General features: G+C 29.4%; 1 protein-coding gene across 3 annotated transcripts in view; it reads left to right on the forward strand.

Moving 5' to 3' along the window:
• Window positions 1-23,824, forward strand: part of LOC123290822 (leucine-rich repeat and calponin homology domain-containing protein) — a 76,477-nt gene that overhangs the window by 44,308 nt on the left and 8,345 nt on the right. For 2 of the 3 annotated variants that reach the window (XM_044871157.1, XM_044871159.1), the window contains exons 2-5: window positions 19,514-19,710; window positions 20,479-20,796; window positions 21,469-21,956; window positions 23,265-23,354. In XM_044871157.1, the coding sequence (XP_044727092.1) occupies window positions 19,514-19,710; window positions 20,479-20,796; window positions 21,469-21,956; window positions 23,265-23,354 (1,093 nt within the window). The remainder of the gene's footprint in view (window positions 1-19,513; window positions 19,711-20,478; window positions 20,797-21,468; window positions 21,957-23,264; window positions 23,355-23,824) is intronic. The other variant, XM_044871158.1, reaches the window with a different exon arrangement.

Consider the following 23,824-nt stretch of genomic DNA (forward strand, 5'->3'; position numbering starts at 1 on the left):
CATATTTAACAATGAAAACACTATGAAAAAAAATTGTTAAAAAGTGTCACGATATTTGTAATAATTTTTAAAACGATGTTTATTGGCTACTGACCTGTGATGTCAATTAGTAAGTATTACATACTGTTTTGTTTTAAGCCCCTTCAAAAGACATGCAAAAGTAAAATCGCCCTAGGACACAAATGCTAAAAATAAAAAAAATTTCTCTGCAAATTCATCAGACAATAAATATCATTCTAGAGTTCGTACAAAACGAAGTGGCACCGAGCAAGAGAGAGTGTATGATGTATATGTATGTGCACTCGTATCTACACTCTCTCTTGCTCGGTGCCACTTCGTTTTGTACGAACTCTACTAGTGTGAATAAACGTGACACTTTAGGATTCGTTTTAGTCCTAGGTATGTGGATCAGTTAACAGATTTCGTTCGTCATATTTTGCATTCTCGAAGACCTTCAGCGCCTGCTCGTAGAACACTTATTATTTTTATACATTTGTTAATCCCTTACATTCAAGTGCTTGTATATCTCGAGTTTTAGTTTTTTTTAAAACAGTTGCTTTTATTGTCTTTTACAACATTCGCATATATTACCACACATGTTTGAATTTGCATAATATCCTCTTAAAAAAGCTCATAATCCAATGCAAGTTATACTAAAAAAATAATTCCTGGTAAAGGAAGAAGCAAGATGGAGTATATATAACCCATAATGCAGGGCAATTTTGTGGATCTTTTGAAAAATTGATAATGATAACTATGTGTTCATGTTGTATTAGTGTAAATCCATTTTTTAGAGGCGTTTACGTTTGTATGTATGTAGAAATCAAGAAGTAATCATACCATCCAAAAATTCGATGATGATATTTAAGAGAATTAACTTTAACTCCTGAAATGGGTTAAAGTTAAAAAAACTAATTTTTGGAAATTCCATCAAGTATTCAGGTAGACATTTCACTAGCTTTAAGTGATCCACAATCGAAAGCGATTGAAGTTTCACATAGTTTTAGTATAATTTTCAAAACGGTTTCCTCGAAGTATTATGAAGCCCACAAAAAATATTATCATAAGTTTTGTGAATGACAAGGTAAAATGTAGGGCCTGCAAAATGGAAAATTAATTTTGAGATGCGTTTTATTGAAATTGGGGTTGTTATTCTAACTTAGATGTCCCGCTTAACTTAAGGTTTGTGTCGAAGTGAGAGAGGAACCTCCATGAGTCGTACCTGTGGGAGTCTGGCTAAGGAGCGATGTCTGCGGAGCAGGTTCTGGAATCATGTTTGTAAGTATTAGGTCGACTTCTTTAGAAGGGTTGTTGAGGATTGCCGCCTATAGAAGAGAGGTGGTTCAGGTGCCGTGTAAGTGAGGCGTGCATTTCAAGAGTAGTATCTATGCCCTACGGAGAGGGTGTCTCAGAAGTAAGCCTGTGATAGAGGGGGGAATGGTTAAGGTACGAAGTCTATGAACCAACGAACCAAGATTTTTATATTCATTATGGGCTCATAGTGTCAATAGATATTTTGATTTTTGTTCATTACTGATTTGAACATTTTTTCTATATAATGTCTGAATTTAAGTACTGACGCTAGCGTATACATTTTAGATAGAAACAATGTTTCTTTTTGAGTTGAAAACACTTCAACATTTTGTAGCATTATAAAAGTCGTCATGTTATCATTTACATCAGCATTTGTTACAATAGCTGTGGGAATCATGTATTTTAATTAACATTGATTATAATTTTATACTGAATTACAGCATTTACTAACCTAATTATTATTCATCTGATGCATAAAGTATCAATGTGTTTTGTATATAATAAAATATTCTTTGTACAGAATAAATTCAATTTGTATTTTCATTGCAGATTTGTAATGCATTTTAGAACTATTTTTTTAAAGTATATTTTGAATTAAGGTAGTACGAGCGCCAACGCAATTTTAGATTTAGAATTGAAATTATTTGTACCTTATTTTCAACTTTGATGATGAATTTTGTTAAAATTTTTCGATATCTGTATAGGTTTTCGAAATATCGAAAGCTAAAACGAGCGCCTACGCAATTTTAGATTTAGAATTGAAATTATTTGTACCTTATTTTCAACTTTGATGATGAATTTTGTTAAAATTTTTCGATATCTGTATAGGTTTTCGAAATATCGAAAGCTAAATTAAACAAAATTTTGTTGAGTTAGACTTCATATTTTTTAAAAACCAAACATTTTATTTAGAATTGTCTTGGTGCTCGTACATCCTTAAAAACACAAATGTGTGTGTAATTCAAGGGCTCTGGGATGTGTACCAGGTGTAAACTACAAAGGAGTGGTTAAAATAAAGGAGCTGATAAAATCTAGAATAAAGTTTATTGGAACGCACAAAGTGTTTCAATAAACATTTATGAAATCGGCTATCAATTTGAAAAATAAACACATGATAAGTAAGTTTTTAAAGCTATTTGTGGAAAACTGATTTTATAAGTAGAAAATTGACGTCTTATCCCTATGCACGAAGTACCATCGATGTGTTTTCTCTGAAGACGATGTAATAATCAAAGCAAGACCTACACTTTTTATGTATGTAGGGATCGCAGTAATCTTATTGATTACTTCCCATCCGCTGGTCGTGTAAAGCCACTCAATATTTCTAGCTCCAATTAATCATTTAATGTAAACCATGCATTTGTAGTCTAAATATTTTTTAAAAAATTATTCGCTATTAAAAATATTGAATATTGTTTACATTCTTCTAATAGGTCATAATAACGCATTACTTACACTTGCAAAAATTATAGACTAAAATGTTAAATTTTAATATTGACGTTATCTTTGTAAATATTTTGATAATTATATAAATTGCGTTCAGTTGCGAATAACGTAACGTCATAACAATTTTATGTAAACTAAAAATAAATTTTGTGATTCTTCTTTCTCAAATATCTTTTTAACATCACGAAAATAAATTTGATGTCTTTTCATGTTGCATTTTTCATATTAATTGGACGTAAAATTAACAGATTTTTCTGACATAAATGGTTGTATTGGATCTCAAATTAAATCTCATTTAATATCATTTTAATTCAATTCCTGACCTGGGTTGGCCTATCCTCATCGAGTTATCTGATGAAATAAATATTTTATACAAGGTAATATAGAACTTAAGCAGAACGTGATAAGACGGTCTGGTGAAGAATTATCCTAGCAAAAGTAAGCAAATATAAATGTTATCGCGATTAAACAGTGGACTAAGCAAAGAAAATTTGGAAGTTATTTCTTCAAAACCTATAAATGTTATCGCGATTTGAAGTTCAATAAGTTAGTAAAGAGCAATCACTTATCCTCACCGAGTTTAAATGTTAATCCCTATATGTTATAAATGTGAAAGTAAGGTTGTTTGTTTGTTTGTTACGCTTTCACGAAACTCAACAATAATATATAGCATACATCAGAATAACACATGAGCTATAATTTATAAAGATATATTTAAGAAAAATTATAAAAATTAAATTTAGTCGATGACATTTTACTACGCCATCTACGAGAATCATCTTGAACTATAAATTAAAGATTTCTGTAAAAATGGTGAACGAGATACAATTCATGGTCATCTGTGCTAATATACTTAAAATTGAAAACTATTGATATTTTTACCTGTAAACAATTCCTATCCCTATTTCGAATGTTAAGCAAGGGGGATAAGTGAGAGGAAGGTTATAACGGGATGGTCTTTACTTTTAAGCCTAGCGAAGTGGGTCTGTATCAAGCTAGTAAATTATATGTTTAATTGTAAATAATAACATTGCGAACACGATGGTATGTGGACTTTCTAATAAAAGTGAGCAAACCTTAGGGTTATAGCGTTTATAAATTCCAATAATTGATTGCGAATACAACCCCATGCCGTTGTGTTTGCAAAATTAGTTCCTCATTTTTCGACAAAGCTGAATTACTACTATCTACTTAATTGTCAAACTTCAAATAGCGACTATGTCCTAAGATTTGTTTAATTTTCCTTAGACAACCCTATTACATTATGTTCGAAATGTTATTAGCTTCGTTTTTATCATTACACATAGCCATGTTGGGCGGCAACTCTAGGCAATTTTAATTTTAAAAACAAAGACTACTTTCAAATTGAAAATTAACTTACAAATTTTTTTATTGGTTTCAGGTAAATAATTCCTTCATTCAATCTAAGTATGTATGTAGTAAATATTTATTACTTCAAATGTTTTCAAACTTTCATTAACCAGGTAAGCCACTCCACGCTTTAAATTTTACATTACAATTAATATAACTATCCACTTTTTAGTATAATAAAGCGTGCCTTTTTAGTTTTTTAAACTATATAATTTATTTTCAATAAATTCTATTCTTGAACTTGAACATATCTCTGTAAATACAATATTTATGTTTCAACTCATAAGAAATAATGAATTTTTGGCATAATTTCAATTATTACAAATTCTCTTATAAATGCATTACAAAATATTTATGAATTTTGTTATATTATAGATGGAGATTTAGTCGTATATAATCTTGTTTAAGTCTTTATCTTGTACGTATCGGAAATCACGGCAGTATAATCTTTGTGTGATTGATTTCAAAGTATTTATTATTTAAAGTGAAGAAATGACCCCGCAAAGGGGCATGACAATCCAAATGCAAACGTTTTTGAATTATGGGGGTTGGAATGTCAGTAATTAATATAAACTGTAGTTTTTTTTTTCTAAAAATATATTCTTTCATTAAGGCACACAATCTCCTTTCAGAATATATAAAGAAAACATTAAACCGTATGAAATTGTTTTTTTCGTTATACAGGGGCACAAATGGGGGCTTATCGATACCCCTCCTTTACCCAAGACCCAATTCCTATAAGTTCTACAAAATAAATAAAATAAAAATTGCAAAAATTATAACCAATTTAATACAAGAAGCAGTGGTTTCGGTAGATATCTAAAATCAGGAAAAAGATTCTTAAAGAGCAGAAAATTTCTTAAAATCGTCAATTTACAACTACCGAATTTCTATCACCAATATTTACTCCTGCGGGCACTTGCTCATTCCATCATTAAAACAAACAAAAAACTTTCTTAAGTATTAAATCATTTGTGAATATTAAAAAACAATTAAATTCAGGTACTTTAAGTTTATCTGAATGAAAAAAAATCTATTGGGAAACAATTTTTCCCGCAATTTTTCAAATAATTAAGCAATTGTTAAATAAAATGATACTGATGATGACTACATTGTAATCTAAATACGTTATAATCAGAAAAATTGATTTATGTCTGGATGCAAATTAAAAATTGTATATGAACTCTTGAACTATTATAATAATTTTATATGTTGAATATATAGATTAAGTTTTAAAACATGCCACTTTTCCAGACTATAAAGAAAAGTTATCGAACTTTTAATATAATTTCTTTTTTTTTCTCTACACTTCATAATAAAAGTCAAGGACCCCTTAGAATTTTAACATTCATTTATCTTTTGCACCCTTGTTCATAAAGAATATGGAAAATAGCGTGTAGACATTTAGAAAAAACTATATTTACATCTATTAAGCAAAACTTAGGAAAAATTGAATTGATTCTTGTCTCTGCATTTTAAAACACACCTTTTGTGTTTGGTAGTAAACTTTATTCCAAACTCTAAGGTTTGTAACGCTTAGAAATATTAATAAAAATAAAATTTAGTACAGTACAAAGTTTTAGTATGTTCATAAAAACACATTATTAATCCATTTTCGTTTGGAAATCTGCCTGCCCGTCCGTCAATAATAATCAAAAACGAAAATAGATAGCGAACTCAAATTTTTATAATATTCGATAGCTAAAAACTAGCTATTTTGAGCTTTAATTATCAAAATCTCTTCTGATTTAAGAAATGTACGGAAAAAATTTATGCAAACTTTGAGCTGCGTCTTGATTTGAATGCCAGTAACAGATCCTATCTGACATTTTGCGCCGAGGTTCAAAATGGTAAACTCAACCTGGAGAGGGGGGGGTGGTATTAAATCCTCAAAAGATTCGAGGAGGCTCTTCCTATATGGCTGCATCGTGAAAAATATAGCGATGGGTCTTCTAAAGATAGACTACACAATATAAATCAGGAGCTTTATTCATCATAGTAGAAAGACGAAATTTGATGCAAGGTGGCAGAGTACTTCCTGCAGTTTTCTAAAAAATTATAATCGTACCTTATCAATCCTTTCTACTGTTTTTGTTTTTCTTGTGATACTTGTGATTAATTTTTTCTGAATTCAAGCATTAAAGGTTTTTTTGATTAAAATAATTTTAAAATTCATATTTTACTTCGTTCCTTGCCACCTAAGTTCCTTCCACAAATATTCTTAAAAACGTGACCAAGCTTCATTTCTTCCCAATTAATGCAATATTCCTTAAACCCCAAATATTGAAGTATTGATCCATTACTAACGATTTTATTCATAAAACATTCAAAATCTAAAAATAAACATTTTCTAATTCCATATAAACATAAAAATACCTAATTAGGCTACCCATTAATAAATTTTGTAGGATATAAAATGTTATTATATGTAGAAGGAAGAAAGAAGGAAAACAAGTTTTTCCCACAGTTGGTGGTCTTTTAACAGTCGTACAGTTCAATAGACGTACGTCTACTACTTATAAGTATTATATATATGATATTTAGACCTAGGGGTTTTGCACTTTATATTACAAAACCCTCTCCCGACATCGACTAGACACTACAACCAACAGCCACTATGATCATCAACCACCTTGTACGACGAATGTTGTCAGATAACGCAATGCCGACAGGGAGTTTTCCATATTATCTATATATGGTTGTTCAATTGTGTATAATATAATATTTACAAAGTACCACAAAAATCACCGACAGGATGCAGAATGGAATCAGATCGAAAGTTTCCATTTATTTATGTTCATGTTTGCGTAAAGAAATTCATGCAGTTGTACCTGTTCTTTGTTCGAAGCCTCAAGATACCACTATATTCTATAAAGCAGCTAAGTTTTGCACACATTTTGATCGTTTTAGATTTACAGTTCTTTCCAGAGAATAGGAGTTACTGATGGTTCATTCTAAGTATTGTATTCATTTTTCATCACGTTGTAAACGGAATTTTAAGGCTCACCAACTCTTTAATAGTTTAAGTACGAGCGCCAAGGCAAGTTAGACTTGTAGTTGCAATTTTTTGTACTTTATTTTCAACTTTGATGATGAATTTAGCTATTATTTCGTGAATGTAGACATTAAAAGTTGTCAAGAGCAATAGAGGGCATTCTCCTGTGGCTATAACTTAAATCTTAAATTCTTGTTTCAAGATCATTTGGCCTTGTTCCTCAAATAATTTTTAAATTTACCTGGGCTTTATAGTTTTTAACACGAACGAATGAATATTATCATTGATAAGTTTTGTCTAAAAAAATTACGTAATTCTGGAGCTTATGCTGGAACGATCATTACCTCCATAGATAAATGATGTGTTTTATCCACTTTTCAGATTCTGTTTATTCAGTTTTTCCCAGTTTTTTTATGACCATTAATAAATGGCTCAACTACTTCTGCTGAAAACTCTTTCAGTTCTTAAATACGCGATTACGCGTCGAATAAGCCCAGTCACGTGTTAATGTCATGACTGGTTTGCGAGATAATCGAGGCAAAAGAATCCGAACGAACATATGCACACACACACACACACACACACAGACATCACATTGAAAAGGTTTGATTCGGATATTGCGGCCATGAAACCGCGGAGATATGTAAAACTGGAGATTTTCAAAATCGGACCAATTACTCAGATATTGGTAAATTTTATTTTTAGAACATTCATGTTAATGATACATCGGGTCCAACTGTAATGTAACCTATTTGAATTTTATTATCCTCTTCAGTCTACGTCACTTCGTTCTTCTAATGCGATCGTGAGCATCCGATATTAAAAGAAAGCTATGTATTATATATAGTAAGTAGGAAATAAAAATGTGACTTTTTAAATACTTTGTACATAAAATTTTACATTCATAGCTGCAGAGGGTGTGTTTTGTTGCTATACTATTTCGTTATATAATCATCTATACTACCCCTTGTATTGTAATATGTATTGCTGCTGCTGTTTGCTAGAAACTGTAGTGTTATTGTTATTATAGGTTATATATGTGTCTCGTCGTTAGTCGGATTGTAAAAATAACAAAAAATGTGTACCACTATCACTATCTTTTGTATAAATACTATAAAAGAAAAATTTTATAGTGTCTAAACATTTCAAAAACCTCGTGTTTAAATTGATTAATTAAGCCGTAAAAACAAGAAAATATGTTTTTCCTTTTTATTATATTGTGATGATAATTCTTTTATCCTTTTATTTTTATAAGCGTGTAATTCAGGGTTATGTTGAGTCTTTTACAAATTATTTTATATTTTCAGGCCTCATGAGCAAAAATAAGTTTTTTGTTATTGGTCGTGTTCAGGAGAAAATCTAGATATAAATTTAGCATTCGTTGTTTAGGTTAGGTTAGAGTGGCTGTCCTGGGGTGGGACACACTTAGACCATAGGGTCCGTTGTGATATCGAAAAAGGGTTGGCCCATCCCCGGCCACTACTCCATGAACCATTTGGAGCTGTTTAAGAACAGCAGAAGAGCTATATGACGTCGACTTGCTCAAGTAATTCCATCTCCTCATGAGAAGAGCTGGACAGTGACAGAGAAGATGAGACATTGTCTCCTCCTCCTCACCACTGTGACAGCTTATGCAGTAGTCGTGATACACTGCCAGGCCCAGGCGTTCCATCCGTTGTTTAAAAATCAATAAAAAATAGAAACAATTTAAATAAAAAAGCTAAAAAATATCAGAAAATTTTTTTAAAATCATTCGTACTAAATTTCGAATAAATCGAATACCATCTACTACGGGAACATTTTTATTCAATTTGTGCCAAAATTGTACGGGGTTCGACCGAATGAATTCAACAAAAGTTTTTTGAATTAAAAAAAAAAAAAAAAAAAAAAAAAAAAAACCATTTCAATAAAAATACACCAAATAATTATTTATCTTCCAGAATAACTAACTTTCATGTACAAAAATGAAAATCGTTCATATAACAAAAGTTGATTATTTTCAAAAACAGAAAAAATTGGCAATCGGCCATGAATATCAGCTGCCCGTAAAACCGTAAAACTAAAATCGAAACTATTTTCTTAAATTAGTTGTTATCGCTAATTAACATTACTCAACCATGAAATTTGTATTCTGGAAATATTCGTAGAAAAATGAAAAATATTATTATAAAAGCAATATAAAACAAAAAAATTAGGATTTTATAAATATAAAGAATTTAGGATTTTATATATGATATCTAATGGAATATGGAAAAATGAAATAGGGAAGAATGCAGAAAATTTGTTCTCTCCATTGGCAACGAAGTTTTTTTCGAATTTTATTTATAAATTCTGTTAGCCAGAAATTAAGAGTAAAGTTTTTCGATATGATGTTTTTGTTTTTGAAATATTGATGCCTAAAGATTTAGAAATATCACTTATAGGAGAAATAAGACACAAATGTATGCAATTTCTACACATAAAATGTATTTTATGTAAAAACGAGTGCCGCTAGGTCGGATGTTATAATAGTATCATAAAAATCGGAAAACATATAAAAAATACTAGACTACCTAAAGTTTTTCCTCCTAGGCTATGGCTTAAGCTAGCTATATTTGTTGTAAATTCTTAAAAAACAAAACAATTTTGTTAATAGTATTATTGTTTCTTTATTGCGTAATAAAACAAAATGCACAAAATATATTTTTTCTAATGTGATTTTACTCTTATATAATTAATAACATAGTATCTATAACATGGATCTCGATACAGTTTAGAATTACGTAACTTAATATGCTTTACTTAGTGCGGAATGTTACTGAGTATGAATCAAGAAAAATATGATTAAAACATAATGTATACTGTACCGTACACGGTTTCCTTGAAACAAAAACTAGTTATTGAAATTAAATTTTTCAATATTAAATTGCGAAATGATTTGAATTCTGCAACTCCTTTGCAGAAATATTTGTCGAAAATCCAATGGAGAATCATCTACTAAAATATATTTTAGATGAAGGAGGAAATCTTCTATTAAATTATATTTTAGGGTACTAAGAACTTAACAAAAATTAACCCAATCATCTTAGTCAAAAAAAAGAGGTCAACCTCGGAATCTAACGGAATAAGCTGAGTTTTTGTACAAACGTTTATTTTGATAGTATAAATGCTGTCTCAAAAGTCAAATACGGTCACGTGTGCGCGTCCTTAGATATTCGAGGTCAATGGTAGCGAAAATAAGTTGATGAGAATATCTCATTTCCTTTGCCTTCAAGCGTATTAACATTTACTATAAAAGTTGTAGAGGATAAAATTCTTTACAAAGTCCGAAACCTTTTTTTGTACGTTGGATCGTTTTAGAAATAGAGGGTGTAGAAGATGGAGCGTTCAGCTATACGTACCTTAGTGCTGGGTCAATGTTTATAAATATAAAGTATTAAATAATTATTAAAGTAATATTTAACGAAAAATTAAGTAAAAAAATGGATAGTAGATTTGAATTTACGATTGGTCCTGTTTATTATTCGGTTTTCTTACTTATTTATTCATTAAACACTACTTAAATAATTATTTAATAAAAATATTGTCCCAGCATGTTAAGCGCGAAGCGCTCCATCTTCTGCGCTCTATATTTCAAAAACAGTTTAACATACAAAAAAAAAAAAGTTCAAGCAAAGTTTGTAGAGAATTTTATCCTCTACAACTTTTATAATAAATGTTAATACGATTGAAGGCAAAGGAAACGAAATATTATCAAAAAACTGATTTTCGCTACCTTTAACCTTGAATATCTAAGGACGCACACACGTGACCATATTTGATTTATGAGAGAACATTTTTTCTATCAAAATAAAGCGTTGTACAAAAATTCAGCTTCTTCCGTTAGATTCCGAAATGATACCCTTAGATGATTGGAGTAAAGAGAAGATAAAAGGTTCTTGTTTCTAACCATATGAACCATTTATGATTTTTATGTAACTTGTATCATTTTTTACTATAAATGTATTTTAACAACCATATGTGTATAAAAACTAATTCGTCTCAAAGATTCGATCCATTTTAAAGTCGTTTATAATGATCTTCATATAGGTACTATAAAATAATTTTTTATTGTCTTGTTGGATTTATTTTATATGATCTTCTGAACTATTTTAAGTCAACTTTAATAATGACCTATGAGCGTTGTCTGTCAAGGTTTTATTTAGAAGCAATGTGAAGAACACACCCACAAGATTGTAAGCCTATAGAGGAAACAACAATCTGGCCAATATTGGTTCCAAGTTCGGGTAAAGATTGTTCAGCATAAAGTGAAGCTTGGAAGCCAAAACTGGCACAGTCTTGTACTAATATGAAATAATAACATCGTAGCTAAGGTTATTATGCAATGTCTCAATTTTTGAAATATTATAAACGAGTTTGTCATAATCGGGGTATGAACTCAATATCTGTGTTATATTTGATCTACACTCAAAATTAGTACAAGTTTATTGAAATACTTGAATACATAACACTATTAAATTATTAATTTTTCCAGCTTTTACATTCCATAGAACACACACTAGTTATAAAATTAAAAAATAAACTTGAATAATGAAAATAATTTTGAATAATGAAAAAATTAATAATTCTAATTTTTATCATGAAAATCGCTTTATGGGTATAAAAATATATTCTAAGATACTTTTTCTAATAATTTTTTTCGATGTCTATAACCATCGCTGACGCTAGGCAAAATATAAAGAATCGGCACTGTTTGTCAATTTGTAGTAGACTGAGCTTGAAGTTCAGATTTCGGTAAAGTTAATAAAACACACCGTTTTCAAAAATAACATTATTTTAACTACATTATATCATCGTTATTTTTTTACTTTTTAGTGCATATTTATTTGTTTTGGAAAAGTTTTTCTTTTGAAGTCGGTTTTCTTTTTGTTAAAAGTTTTTTTATTTTGTGATTTTTAGTGAATCTGAAATACACTATCTAATTTTACACTAAAAAAAGAATCATCGAATTCGGTTGGCGTGATATTGAGTTATTCGTCCTCTTGTCTATTTGTATACTTAATGCTAATTAAGAATTTTTTTATGGTTTTCTCATGGATGCCGTTATCTCAAAACTGGGCCAAAATGAAATGGGATCACACGGGAAGCATCGGCTTTTAAATAGATAAAGAATCATCAAAATCGGTTCACCCAGTCGAAAGTTCTGAGGTAACACACGTAAAAAAACTTCAGTCGAATTGATAACCTCCTTCTTTTTTGTTTGAAGCTGGTTAAAAATGTGACCCATCACTGTGAAAAATTTCAAATCGATATTCCTCAAAATATGAGTGTCTTCATCTTTAATACGACACACTGTATAAAATTCAGTATTTTAGAGAGTTTCAGTGAGTTTAATCATTATTTTTAGCAATTTTATCCATCAATGTGTGCGCATGTATCCATTCAGTTAAATTAATTATGCAATTAAATAGGAGAAACAAAAAAGAATTTTTAATGAATGCACATAGGTAAAATAAATATGGTTTGAGGTATATATTATTCATTTACATGAGTACACATTGGATTAACTCTATTTCCCAGAAACGTATGTGATATTATGTAGGTGTTAGATTATTCAATAATATACAAAATAAATTCATAATATTCTAGAGTTTAATATGCCTGTAATAATATATAATTCTGGGTAGCTAACTAGAATTGTTTCTCTTTTGCGCAATGTATTGAAATTTATAATGTTACAATTAAATTTTGTCGTATAAGACAAAAAAAGAAGGTAAATATGCAACCAAACGGAAACCAGTTGAGGTCATCAGAAACGTGTGTATGAATAAACCTGAAAAGTTTTAGAATCCCAAATTGGTAACCTGAACAAGATTACATTCATTTGAAAGATACTGATTAATAATTTTTTCCGAAACAAATATTTTTTGCGATTTTCTCGATTTTTTCAACTTTTTCCCCTTAAAAAAATTGCAAAAAATCGAGAAATTTTTTTATCTCCAATTTCGATAAAACCCGTTACATAAGGTAATTTTGACCCAAAAACTACAAAAATCGGTTGCATTTGATAACTGGTCGTATAGTTTTTGAGATACGGACTAAAATCGATCCAAATATTGCGATATCTGAGAAACTCTGCATCCAATCATTAAATTAACCTGATTTTTATGCTTGTTGGATCAAAATCACCCCACCCACCTAGTTTCATCAAATTCCCAAAATTTTTTTTGAGTTTTTCTCGATTTTTTCAAAGGGGATTTGAAGAGCGAATTCACTTTCTAGCTAACACAGCTCCTGCACTACGAATTTTTCATATTTTTATGTCATTTTTTATTAAAAGTAAAATACAATTTTCTTAAAATAGAAATTTCATTTTAAAGAAAATTACGTGCATGAAATAAATAGATTTTTAATTTATTATTCAACAAACCTTTCTTCAGTCTTATTTAATAATAATATATTAAACTAATAAAAATTTATTTCTATCAACGATCATGGTATGTTTATAATAAATACATTTTTTACCGACTTCAAACAAAAAAGGAGGAGGTTATTCGACTGTATTTTTTTATGTGTGTTACCTCACAACTTTTGACTGGGTGAACCGATTTTAATTTTTATCTATTTGAAAGCTGGTGCTTCCCGTGTGGTCCCATTTCATTTTGGTCCAGTTTTGACAACGACATCCATGAGAAAACTAGAAAAGTGTTAAATTTGCATTAAATATGCACGACAAGAGGGCAAATAACTCAATATCACGCCAACCGATTTCGATGATTCATTTTTTAGTGACAAATTAGTTAGTGTACTTCAGATTCACTAAAAATCACAAAATAAAAAAAAACTTTTAACAAAAAGAAAACCGACTTAAAAATAAGAACTTTTCAAAACAAATCAATATGTACTTAGAATTAAAAAAAATAACGATAATATAATGTAGTTAAAATTATTGTTAATTTTGGAGTCGGTGTCAGCCAAGCTAATGTAGCAAATTGTTCTGTTTCCTTGGCTGACACCGACTTCAAAATTAACAATAATTTTAACTACATTATATTATCGTTATTTTTTTACTTTTAAGTGCATATTGATTTGTTTTGGAAAAGTTCTTATTTTGAATTCGGTTTTCTTTTTGTTAAAAGTTTTTTATAGTATATATTTGCTAATATGTAAATGCAAAATTGCATATCGTTTTTACATATCGTTAAGAATATTACAGAGGACCTTTATGGATTTGTCTAGACTCTAGACAATAAAATAGGACATCATATTCCATTAAAACAAAGTTTTTGTGATTATACTTGATGTCCCTTACATCATACAGGTAATAATGAAATGTTTGTTTTTGTAAAAAAAAAAACCGATTTAACAGTCAATGGCCTTTTGTTGAAAATGCCTATTGTTTGTTTTTCAAACGCACATATTATGTATGACAATGACTTTTATATTATTTAAAGCAAGTCGTGGTAGATTTGGCCTTTAGGGGACACATCAATAACTTACCGGCTAAGTAGGATATGGAATTTATTCATTGATAAAATATTGCAAACTTTTATTTTCAACAACTTTGAAGCCCCTAAATGGTTAATACATACTTTGAATTTCGTGTGAGTGGCTTTCGTTTGTCGAGTCTGTCAAACTCTCTATCTACAACAGCGTTGCCAATTCAACCAACCAACTTTGAGTATATATAAAGATATAAAGTATAAATATAGAGGTAGATCTAAGATTAGATCTCTACCAACTTTTAAGTAGAATTTGCTGAAAACTACCATCTTTTTAAATCATATCTACCGCCTAGATAGTTATGGGTTGGCAACACTGCTCCACAACATTTTTCGAAAGTGCTGCGTTTGAAATGAGCCATGAAAACGTATTTACGCGTCCGTCACACTTGATAACATTAATAATTATTAAACAATAAAATATTTTGTACGACAAAAATACTGCACCGATGAGCTTGTCTATCACCTCGAACATGTCGTACTCAAGTATTTTTGTTTTTCAATACATACATAATTCATTTTTGTTGAATCGTTTAGTAATTATTAATTTTATCAAATGGTCATAGTGACGTTATTATACATGCTCATTTGAAAAAGCAGCACTTTCGAAAAAGGTCGTAAAGAGAAAGTTTGTTAGACTCGCCAAAAAGGAATCCACTCACGAAGTTTCAAGTACGTATTGATCATTTAACAAAAAGAGTGCACCAGTTACAATCCCAGTTGTTTGTGGTACAATCAACTTTTTTTCCAATTTTTCGGGATGAAAACAGTAAATCTATATATCAGAAATTTAATAATTGTTACTTTGTAATGATTTGAATATTATGGAACATTATTGTTTTTGTACCACACAAAGTAATGTAATGTAAATTTGCTGTCCCATTGTATGACTGTTCATAGTTGCATGGGGTGGATTAGTGGGTAGCTTAGTGTAGCTAATGTTTTAACCTGTACCATTTTACCAAATTGAATCCAGGGCCAGTATAGGTTTTTGCAACTAGGTTACTTAAAAATCATCTGATAATTTATCTTTTAAATATTTCTCATTTACTCTCTACCCCCGCCCTTCACTCCGTTCGGTAGCCCTAGATTTTGATTGTAAAACTAGCTTTGAAACTTACAAAGATAATAACAAATTAAATATGTTTAAAGCGATTAAAATATAAATGTGAAAAATTCCTTTTTTTTACTTTCAAATATTTTATTTTTTCTTTTTCAAACAATTTGATACATTTTTTTGGATAGAAAAAGTTGGCAATCCTAGTTGAAACATTAATTATTACCTAATGATGTTTTGATATCAACTCTTAACAATAATGTAATAAAAATAGTATGAATTTTATGTAAATAAAATATTCAATTCTATTATATTTATCCAGTCAACGTAGTGAACTAGTTTCATAAAATGATAATATGTTCGTTCATCTCGAAACTAGCTCAGATATTTTCAATTACACCTACTCTTATACAGGATGGAGCATTTGAATCGATAAATGGCAGAATTATGAAGAATAATTAAAAAACAGAAAAATGGCAAACAGGAGGATTACGTTTAGATTTCATGAATTTGACCTTCATCTTTCGGATCATCTGAAAGGTATGTCAGGCTAGTTACTTAAATAAGAGGCAGATGATTTAAGAACGTTCGAATTAGAGAGCTATTCCTCATAAGAAGAAACAAACATCTGTTGCTCAAGACATTTTTCGTAAATAAAATAGATTAATTGAATAACAATCTGTTAAATACTTTCGTAATTTATTTGAACTTCAGCTGTAATTTATAATATCCTCCAAAGTCCCTTGATTTGAGATGTTTGGCAATCTTAAGAATCAAATATTCGAAAGATTTGCAAAATTAAATAACACTGGCCGGCAAAATTTGATTTTTTTTTTTTGCCACAGTATGGCGAAGAACATTACTGGCAACTCTGGCCGTGCTAAATTCGAATCCGGTTCTATTATAAATAAGGTTTTTTAATGTATTTTAGCTAATAAAGGGAAAAATCACTTAATTGTGTGCTAATTAAAACAGGAAGTGGATCCGTTTTCAGTAGTTCCAATTAAGCATACAAAAAAGTTGGCTTTTTCCTTATTTAGAGACTAATATTTCAAAAACGTAACGGGGTGAAGTAATATTGAGAGCAGATTCGGCTGCATCACGTCGAATATCTTCCGTAAAGTAGGCTCATATTTCTATGAAAAATTTATGTCGGCTAGTGTAATCGGAAAATGTAATGGTATCAAAAAAAGAATACAGACAAATGTTCTCGGTTAATTAATCGAAGGCCGTTTTATATCAACATATCAAGCAGGACATTTTCCAGCTCTCTTGATATTGCATAAAAAAATAATTGGGCTGAATTTAAACTTAACCATGTACACACATGGATAACAGTTCGATTTGTTAGTTTTATAAAGCGGTTATATTGAATTAAAGTTTTTAGTTGATAAGTTTCTTTTCTGAATACTGCAGACCCTTTATCTGTCTATGTGTATTGTCGTCAGTGATGTTCTATATTTCATTGACATTTGACTCCAAGCTTGTGGTGCCGATTTATTTATTTATTTAGTTCAACATAACATGTATCATTTAAGGACGTTCATTCACCAATCTGTTTTGCTATGTGCTTTCATAAGGAAACATTATGTAAATTTTAAATTAATAGAAAATTGATAATTTGTTTGAAATTCTCAATGACTTTGATTTACAAGGCCTTAAATCATGAATAAAAATTTAAATTAATATTCAAATATCACCAAAATATTGCCTTTGTTATTGAATAATAAATTAGTATTAGAATTATTATCTCATAGATAAAATATAATTAATAATTGTGTCATTTACAATACAACATAATTCTAACAGTAGTGTGGAACTGCATAAATCTAATTCAGATTCAGAATTTATAATTCAGTATTTCAATTTCAAAATACAGTGCGAAAAAAAAAACTTAATACTTAATGTTTAGAATTGTAGGTTTGTTATCTTTCTTCGGTTCTTTTGAGCTCTGCCAGAGTTCATTTTAAATTCATTTTAAAAGTAAAGAAGTTAATTTGAAGATGCGCTAACGTAATAGTATATTGGAGTTTAATATAATATATTATTAAGTCGAACTGTTTTAATGGCAACCCAAAATTCAAGACTATTTGTAAAAGAAAAAAGTTCAATATTTGTCCTATCGCATTTCCCATACTCTTATTATGAAAACTGAATAAATACAGCTCTTCAAATCCAATTTAGTCGATTCCTGTGAAGAATACGGCAGATTTTATGAGCGTCATTTTTCTAGAAAACTTTACGTTCTTCAAATCAATCCTCTATAAACTTTCTTATATTTTGCATATTTTCGGAGATATTTCGTGATATTTTAATTTTAGGCCATATTTAATCACTAGGAAGGTAAAAATAGAACTTTTCAAAGATTGTCAGTTTCTGTCAGCTTCAAGCGTGAAAAATGGGAGAACGTCGTTAGATGCTGTTTTTTCTCACTAAGAATCTCTCGAAACTGAACAGATTTTCTTGAAATATAACTTTAAAAACACTTTCGATCAACTCACCTTTCAAACAAAATACTGAATCAAAATCGGTTCATCAATTTTAGAGCTACGATGTTTCAGACAAAAACAGATACACACGTTAAAATTATAACACCCATCTTTTTGTGTCACACCACATTTGATATTAGTTTTGATAAATTTTAATATCTTAACAAAAAACAAAAATGACGTATATATTCTATTCAATAGTATACATTTGGAGCAGTAGAGTCATAATGATCCAAGAAACATTTTTATATTTGTGAGAAATAAAATAAAGTTGTAAGGAAATTCGTTTTTAACACTTTTCAAAATTAATTCTTCATTAAGTATCAGGCTTGGATTTCTTGGAGAGAATTATGCCAAATGACACCTAGATGAATGGGACAAAAATTATGAACAATTGTGTTTTTTCATACCCACATACCAAAATATTTTAAGAAAAATGATACTTGGATCATAATAATTCTACCAGCGTCCTTTATTCAATGTAAATAATTATAAGCGTTAATAATGGGTCATCAGTATTATAATAATTTTAATGTAATTACATTAATAATAATAAATAACATACGTTTTTTTTTTTTTTTTTTTTTAAATAATGATGACTCATAATAACTTTAACCGTAATCATTGCATGTGGTATAAAACAGTTTTTGTGTTATTACACAAGAAATATAACTAAACAAGTAACTATAAATGTTATCAAACTCTCAAGTGAAGTCATTTACATACTACATACATACGATTTTTAATATACGTATGGCATAATTTTTATCTTTACACTTTGCTTATATCAACATTAAAAAACTAAACCTCAACGATATCTTTAAATTTTCGGTAGAAGAATGTTATAATATTAAAAGAGAATTTAAGTCACATATACCAGGTTTCGAACCCGGATCTCTTGGATTCATGTTAAGCGTCCTACCAATTTAAAAATTTAGAACACAAACAAAAAGAATAAGTGTAAATTTTTATTTCATCAATTATTCCACAAAAATTCTCAAAAAAATACATTTTGTTAATTAACTTCGCTCATTTTTTTTTCTCCTCCATAGAATTTTATTACCCTATCAACGAGATGGCATTACTTATTTGTAGTATGCCATTATAATACTTATTGTTGATGGTCTCATTTTCATTTTTCACGAAAAAGTCGATAAGAGTAGATATATAACATACTTTAAAAATTTTGTTTTTGAAAATTTATTTTTTGCATCTTGCGATTTTAAGCTGTTGAGTAATTTACATCTACATAATTCAAAAGCTCAGTAGAAATAGATTGCAAAATCAAATTATTAATTGAAAATATTTAGATGTTAGAAATGTTTTCAAATTAAATTTTAAAACTTTTTTTTTGTTGCAGATTTATCAAAAAATCGACTTGGAGAATTACCCAACGATTTAACAACATTCCTGTTTTTAGAACGGTTACATCTGTATCATAATTCAATACGTAATATACCTGACACAGTGGTTAGTCTACAATCATTAACACATTTGGATCTTAGTCGTAATCAACTTACCGTACTTCCAAAAGAAATATGTCAGCTCCCATTACAAGTAAGTAGATAACGAGGAAAAATAAATTTTATAGTTTCGTTTAAAACGAATACTCTCTAAAATGCCCATTCAATGAAAAGAACTGTCAGAGAAAGCTATCAAAATCATTCTTTAGTTGATTTTACCAATAGAGTTCGAGCAAATAGAGTTTGAGTACTCCATCTGTTGATACATAATTTTAATTTTGATTATTTTAATTTTTACACATGTAAACTATGGAGACTAGAGTAGGAGATCGAACTCAAGCGGGAGTGAATATAGTATGATAAATAGGAGTAAATAAGAACAACCTAGTATTTTAAAAATATTCTATTCACTCATATTTATTATATGTATTATATTCACTTCAGTTCAAAAAGAATACTACTAACATCTTTTTTTGTGACAGCCAGTTATTTACATAGAGTTCGGTCTTCTTCTCCAGCCTCCATGATATAAACTATGGAGGATAAAGATAAGGAGATAGTTCACATCAAACAACTCTTTCTACACAAGCGCCATTCTCGTGAATTCATGCTCGAATCATATAAAATCTACTGTCACTAAACTTTAAAAGTTAATTAATCATTAAATATTAGGATAAGGTATAAGAATATGGGTATACTATTTTAATTTAAGAGAAAAGTTAGTCTCCAATTAGTGGAGATTATTCTTTCCACTAAACTATTTCCGCAGAGATACTTACCAATTTCATTCACTGTCCCATTTTAAATCTTTAAAATTACAATAATTTATTTAGATATTTAAATACTTGTTTGCGCTTTTTAGGTACTACTGGTGGCAAGCAATCGTCTACAATCGTTACCAGACGAATTAGGACGTATGACGGAACTAACCGAACTCGATGCATCATGCAATCAGATAACACATCTGCCTCATCACCTGGGCGATCTGACGCAACTCCGAAGTCTAATTCTACGAAGTAACCTCTTATTGTGCCTCTCCATAGAAGTGACATATTTACAACTTGTTAGATTAGATATTCGACAAAATAGGATACAAACATTACCAGTTGAACTACGATTAATGCGTAGTTTAGTTGATTTAGAATTAGCGGATAACCCTTTAACATCACCTCCAGCCGCGGTAAGATTTTTATTTGTTGAAAGCTAATAGTCTAAGATACTGATGGGTTACGTTATTTACCGAACTCGATGATAACCGGATGAGTTACGTTATTTCAGCAAGTTTCTTATTAAATTTTCCATACTGGAGTAGGGACTCAAAAACCCAAAAGATGGTTCACGTCAAAAAGAAAAAAAAAAAAATAATTAGCTACTAAAACAAAAGCAAAAAAAGATTATGTTACGGAATTTTAGAAATCATACTTTAATATGCATCTAGTATGAAAAATGGGTTGTGATGCCAATCTAAATGGGCTCTAATTTTTTGTTCGAATTGCTTCAAATGCAATCAGATAAATTATATATGATTTTAGTTACCACTTTGTATAGGTGAGTGATTTACAAAATTCCGTAACACATACCGAAAACCGAAACCGCAATACATGATAGCCGAATATACAAAAATCGTAAATGAATTCCAATATATAACACCGACAAACTTGTGTCTTTCTTTAAAAAATTCCTTGTTCGTGGTTTTGAATCCCCATATCATAAACGGTAAGATAAAAAAAAAATGGTTCAATAGACATGAAACTTGCTTAAATAGCGTAATGCAGCAGATTACTGACTCTAAAACCATAAACTAGATACATATCTTACATTTAACTTATAATTGTATTCAAATATTTTGCAGCTTTGTATGCGTGGACGTGTACACATTTTTAAGTATTTAGAATTAGAAGCTTTACAAAGAAATAAAATTCGTAGTAATACAAGCGGTACAGAAGTTAGACGCTCGTCTAGTCGTCGATCTGCAGGGCATTGTAATGGATCTCCTCAGGTGCAATCACGTGTCTCATCACATTTACAAGAAGGCTTACGACATAAACGACACAATGTTGATAGTGGATATAGCACAAGTGATGGTTTTGATAAAAGATGGTCGCAAGAAATGCAAGGTGGTACTGAAGAAATGATTCGTAAATCATGGGCTAGACACCAATCGTCACCATTAACTGTGTGTACATCGGAGAATATTAGTACACCTTCAGGAATATCTACACCATCAACAATATCGCCGGGTGAACCGGGTAGTTTAGAAGACGATATAGACAAAGTTGGTAATGGTTCCTCAAATGCTATTGATAAGCATAAAGTTCCACCTAATGGTATTATTCATAGGTATGTATTTCATTACATAATTAACCCTGGAGTGATCGCGTTGATGATTTTTTACGGAATATTCTTTTATCGTGATCCACTTAATCTGTCAAAGTCTTAACATAGTGAGTCCATTTTTCTAAGAAAAAATTTTATTCTGGAAATCTATTTGTCCAAAATTAGGAGCTACTCAAATTAATATTTAATGGTTTCCCGTAAATCATAGTACGTAAATTTACAAACATTCAATTCAAACATTAACGCGATCAATCAAGAGTAATGTGTTAACCAAGCACAGCAGAGTGTTTTGAATACACAAACAATTTTTGTTGCTGTATGGAGCTTCACTAATAATTACTAAAACTAGTTTGACAGTCCCCTAATTATCATTAAGTTAAAATTTTGCTATTGCCGTAAAGATAGTCCAAGCATGAAATTTGTAAAATTAAAATAACAAAATATCCAAAATTATAAAGAACAAGTATGAAAATGTAATAATAATAATTCTGAATTTAAATTTGACTCAAGATTTTTATGGATGCTACTTTGTTAATTTGTCAATAAGAGATTTAATCTTCAAATGTACTTTGGTAAATCTTTTTACAACTCCATGAATCTGAAATATTGTTTTTAAAGTTATAGAAAGAAACATTTAAAGATTAGTACAATTCAATAAAAAAAGTAACTAATGAATTTGAGCTCTTTTGCTTAGATTTTTTATAATGATTGCTACTTACACAAGTTTTGTACTACGTATGCCCTTCAGGATTTTCATTATATCAATCAAAGATATTTATTAATTATTGTTGTATTTTAAATCTTAACTTTGAAACACGAAACGTACAATTTAATTTTTCATTTCTCTACTATGTTTTTTGTCTGGTGTATAGTAAGAAGAGTTTGTAGGAAGTTTACAACTTTCCAAACGATTGAAAAATGCAATTTTATGAATAAGAAAAGTAACTGCTAGTGTATCAAATAACTTCCAAAATTAGGCAAAATAAAAAAAAAAAAAATATTGAGAATCAATTTAGATATACTGTAAAATTTTTTAAGCATTTTAATTTTCTTAACTATTTTAAGGATATTTCATTTTATTCTTAAGAGACTCAAGAGAAAAGTGGCAGACGTATTTAATTCATAATAGATGTTTTTATTTCATGCTTGAGCTATCTTAAATCATAAGGGTTTTTTATATAGCTTTTCCTCGTTTTATATTAAATTTGTGTGTGTGTGTTAGAGTGTGTTTTTATTAGTAAAAAAATAACTTTCATCCCATTTGAAAAATAGCGTTTTCTAACCATAGCATGTTATATGTGGCATTTACAGTTCGCATTCTTCAACAAATGATGTGATAACTAATGGAAATGGAATTGATGAAAAAAATAAACAACCTTTGAATCATATCCAAACATACAGGTAAAAAATTTTCCCATTTTCATATTCATCCAAAAAAATAAATAAAATAAACAGAAAAAAATTTTAAACTAGTGTTTTAAAATAATAGTTTTACGAAAGCTGTAATTTTTAAATTTAAACAATGTTAAGTTTATTCAAACTATATTACATATGAATTGATAAGTATCTTCTTTGATGCCATCTTTAAGTATGTTTCTATTGAAGTCAAGGCATTGGGGCTATCTTTTCTGATATGACAGGCGACAACTTTACGATGATTGTGCATAACAGGGCTTTGTTAATTTTAGAACATCCAGAATGCTAATAATATTTAAAAATATGTTTTGTTTACTAGTGAAATCCAAGCCGATTTCTGTATACAAATATTTAGATATATTTCATCTTTGATGAAAAACGTTATATTTTAGATGATATTATAAAAGAAAATTAATTTATAAAATAGGGATTCGACGGATAATGTGAGTTTACAA

This window comes from Chrysoperla carnea, chromosome 1 (genome assembly GCF_905475395.1).
Source record: "Chrysoperla carnea chromosome 1, inChrCarn1.1, whole genome shotgun sequence".
Classification (NCBI taxonomy): Eukaryota; Metazoa; Arthropoda; class Insecta; order Neuroptera; family Chrysopidae; genus Chrysoperla; species Chrysoperla carnea.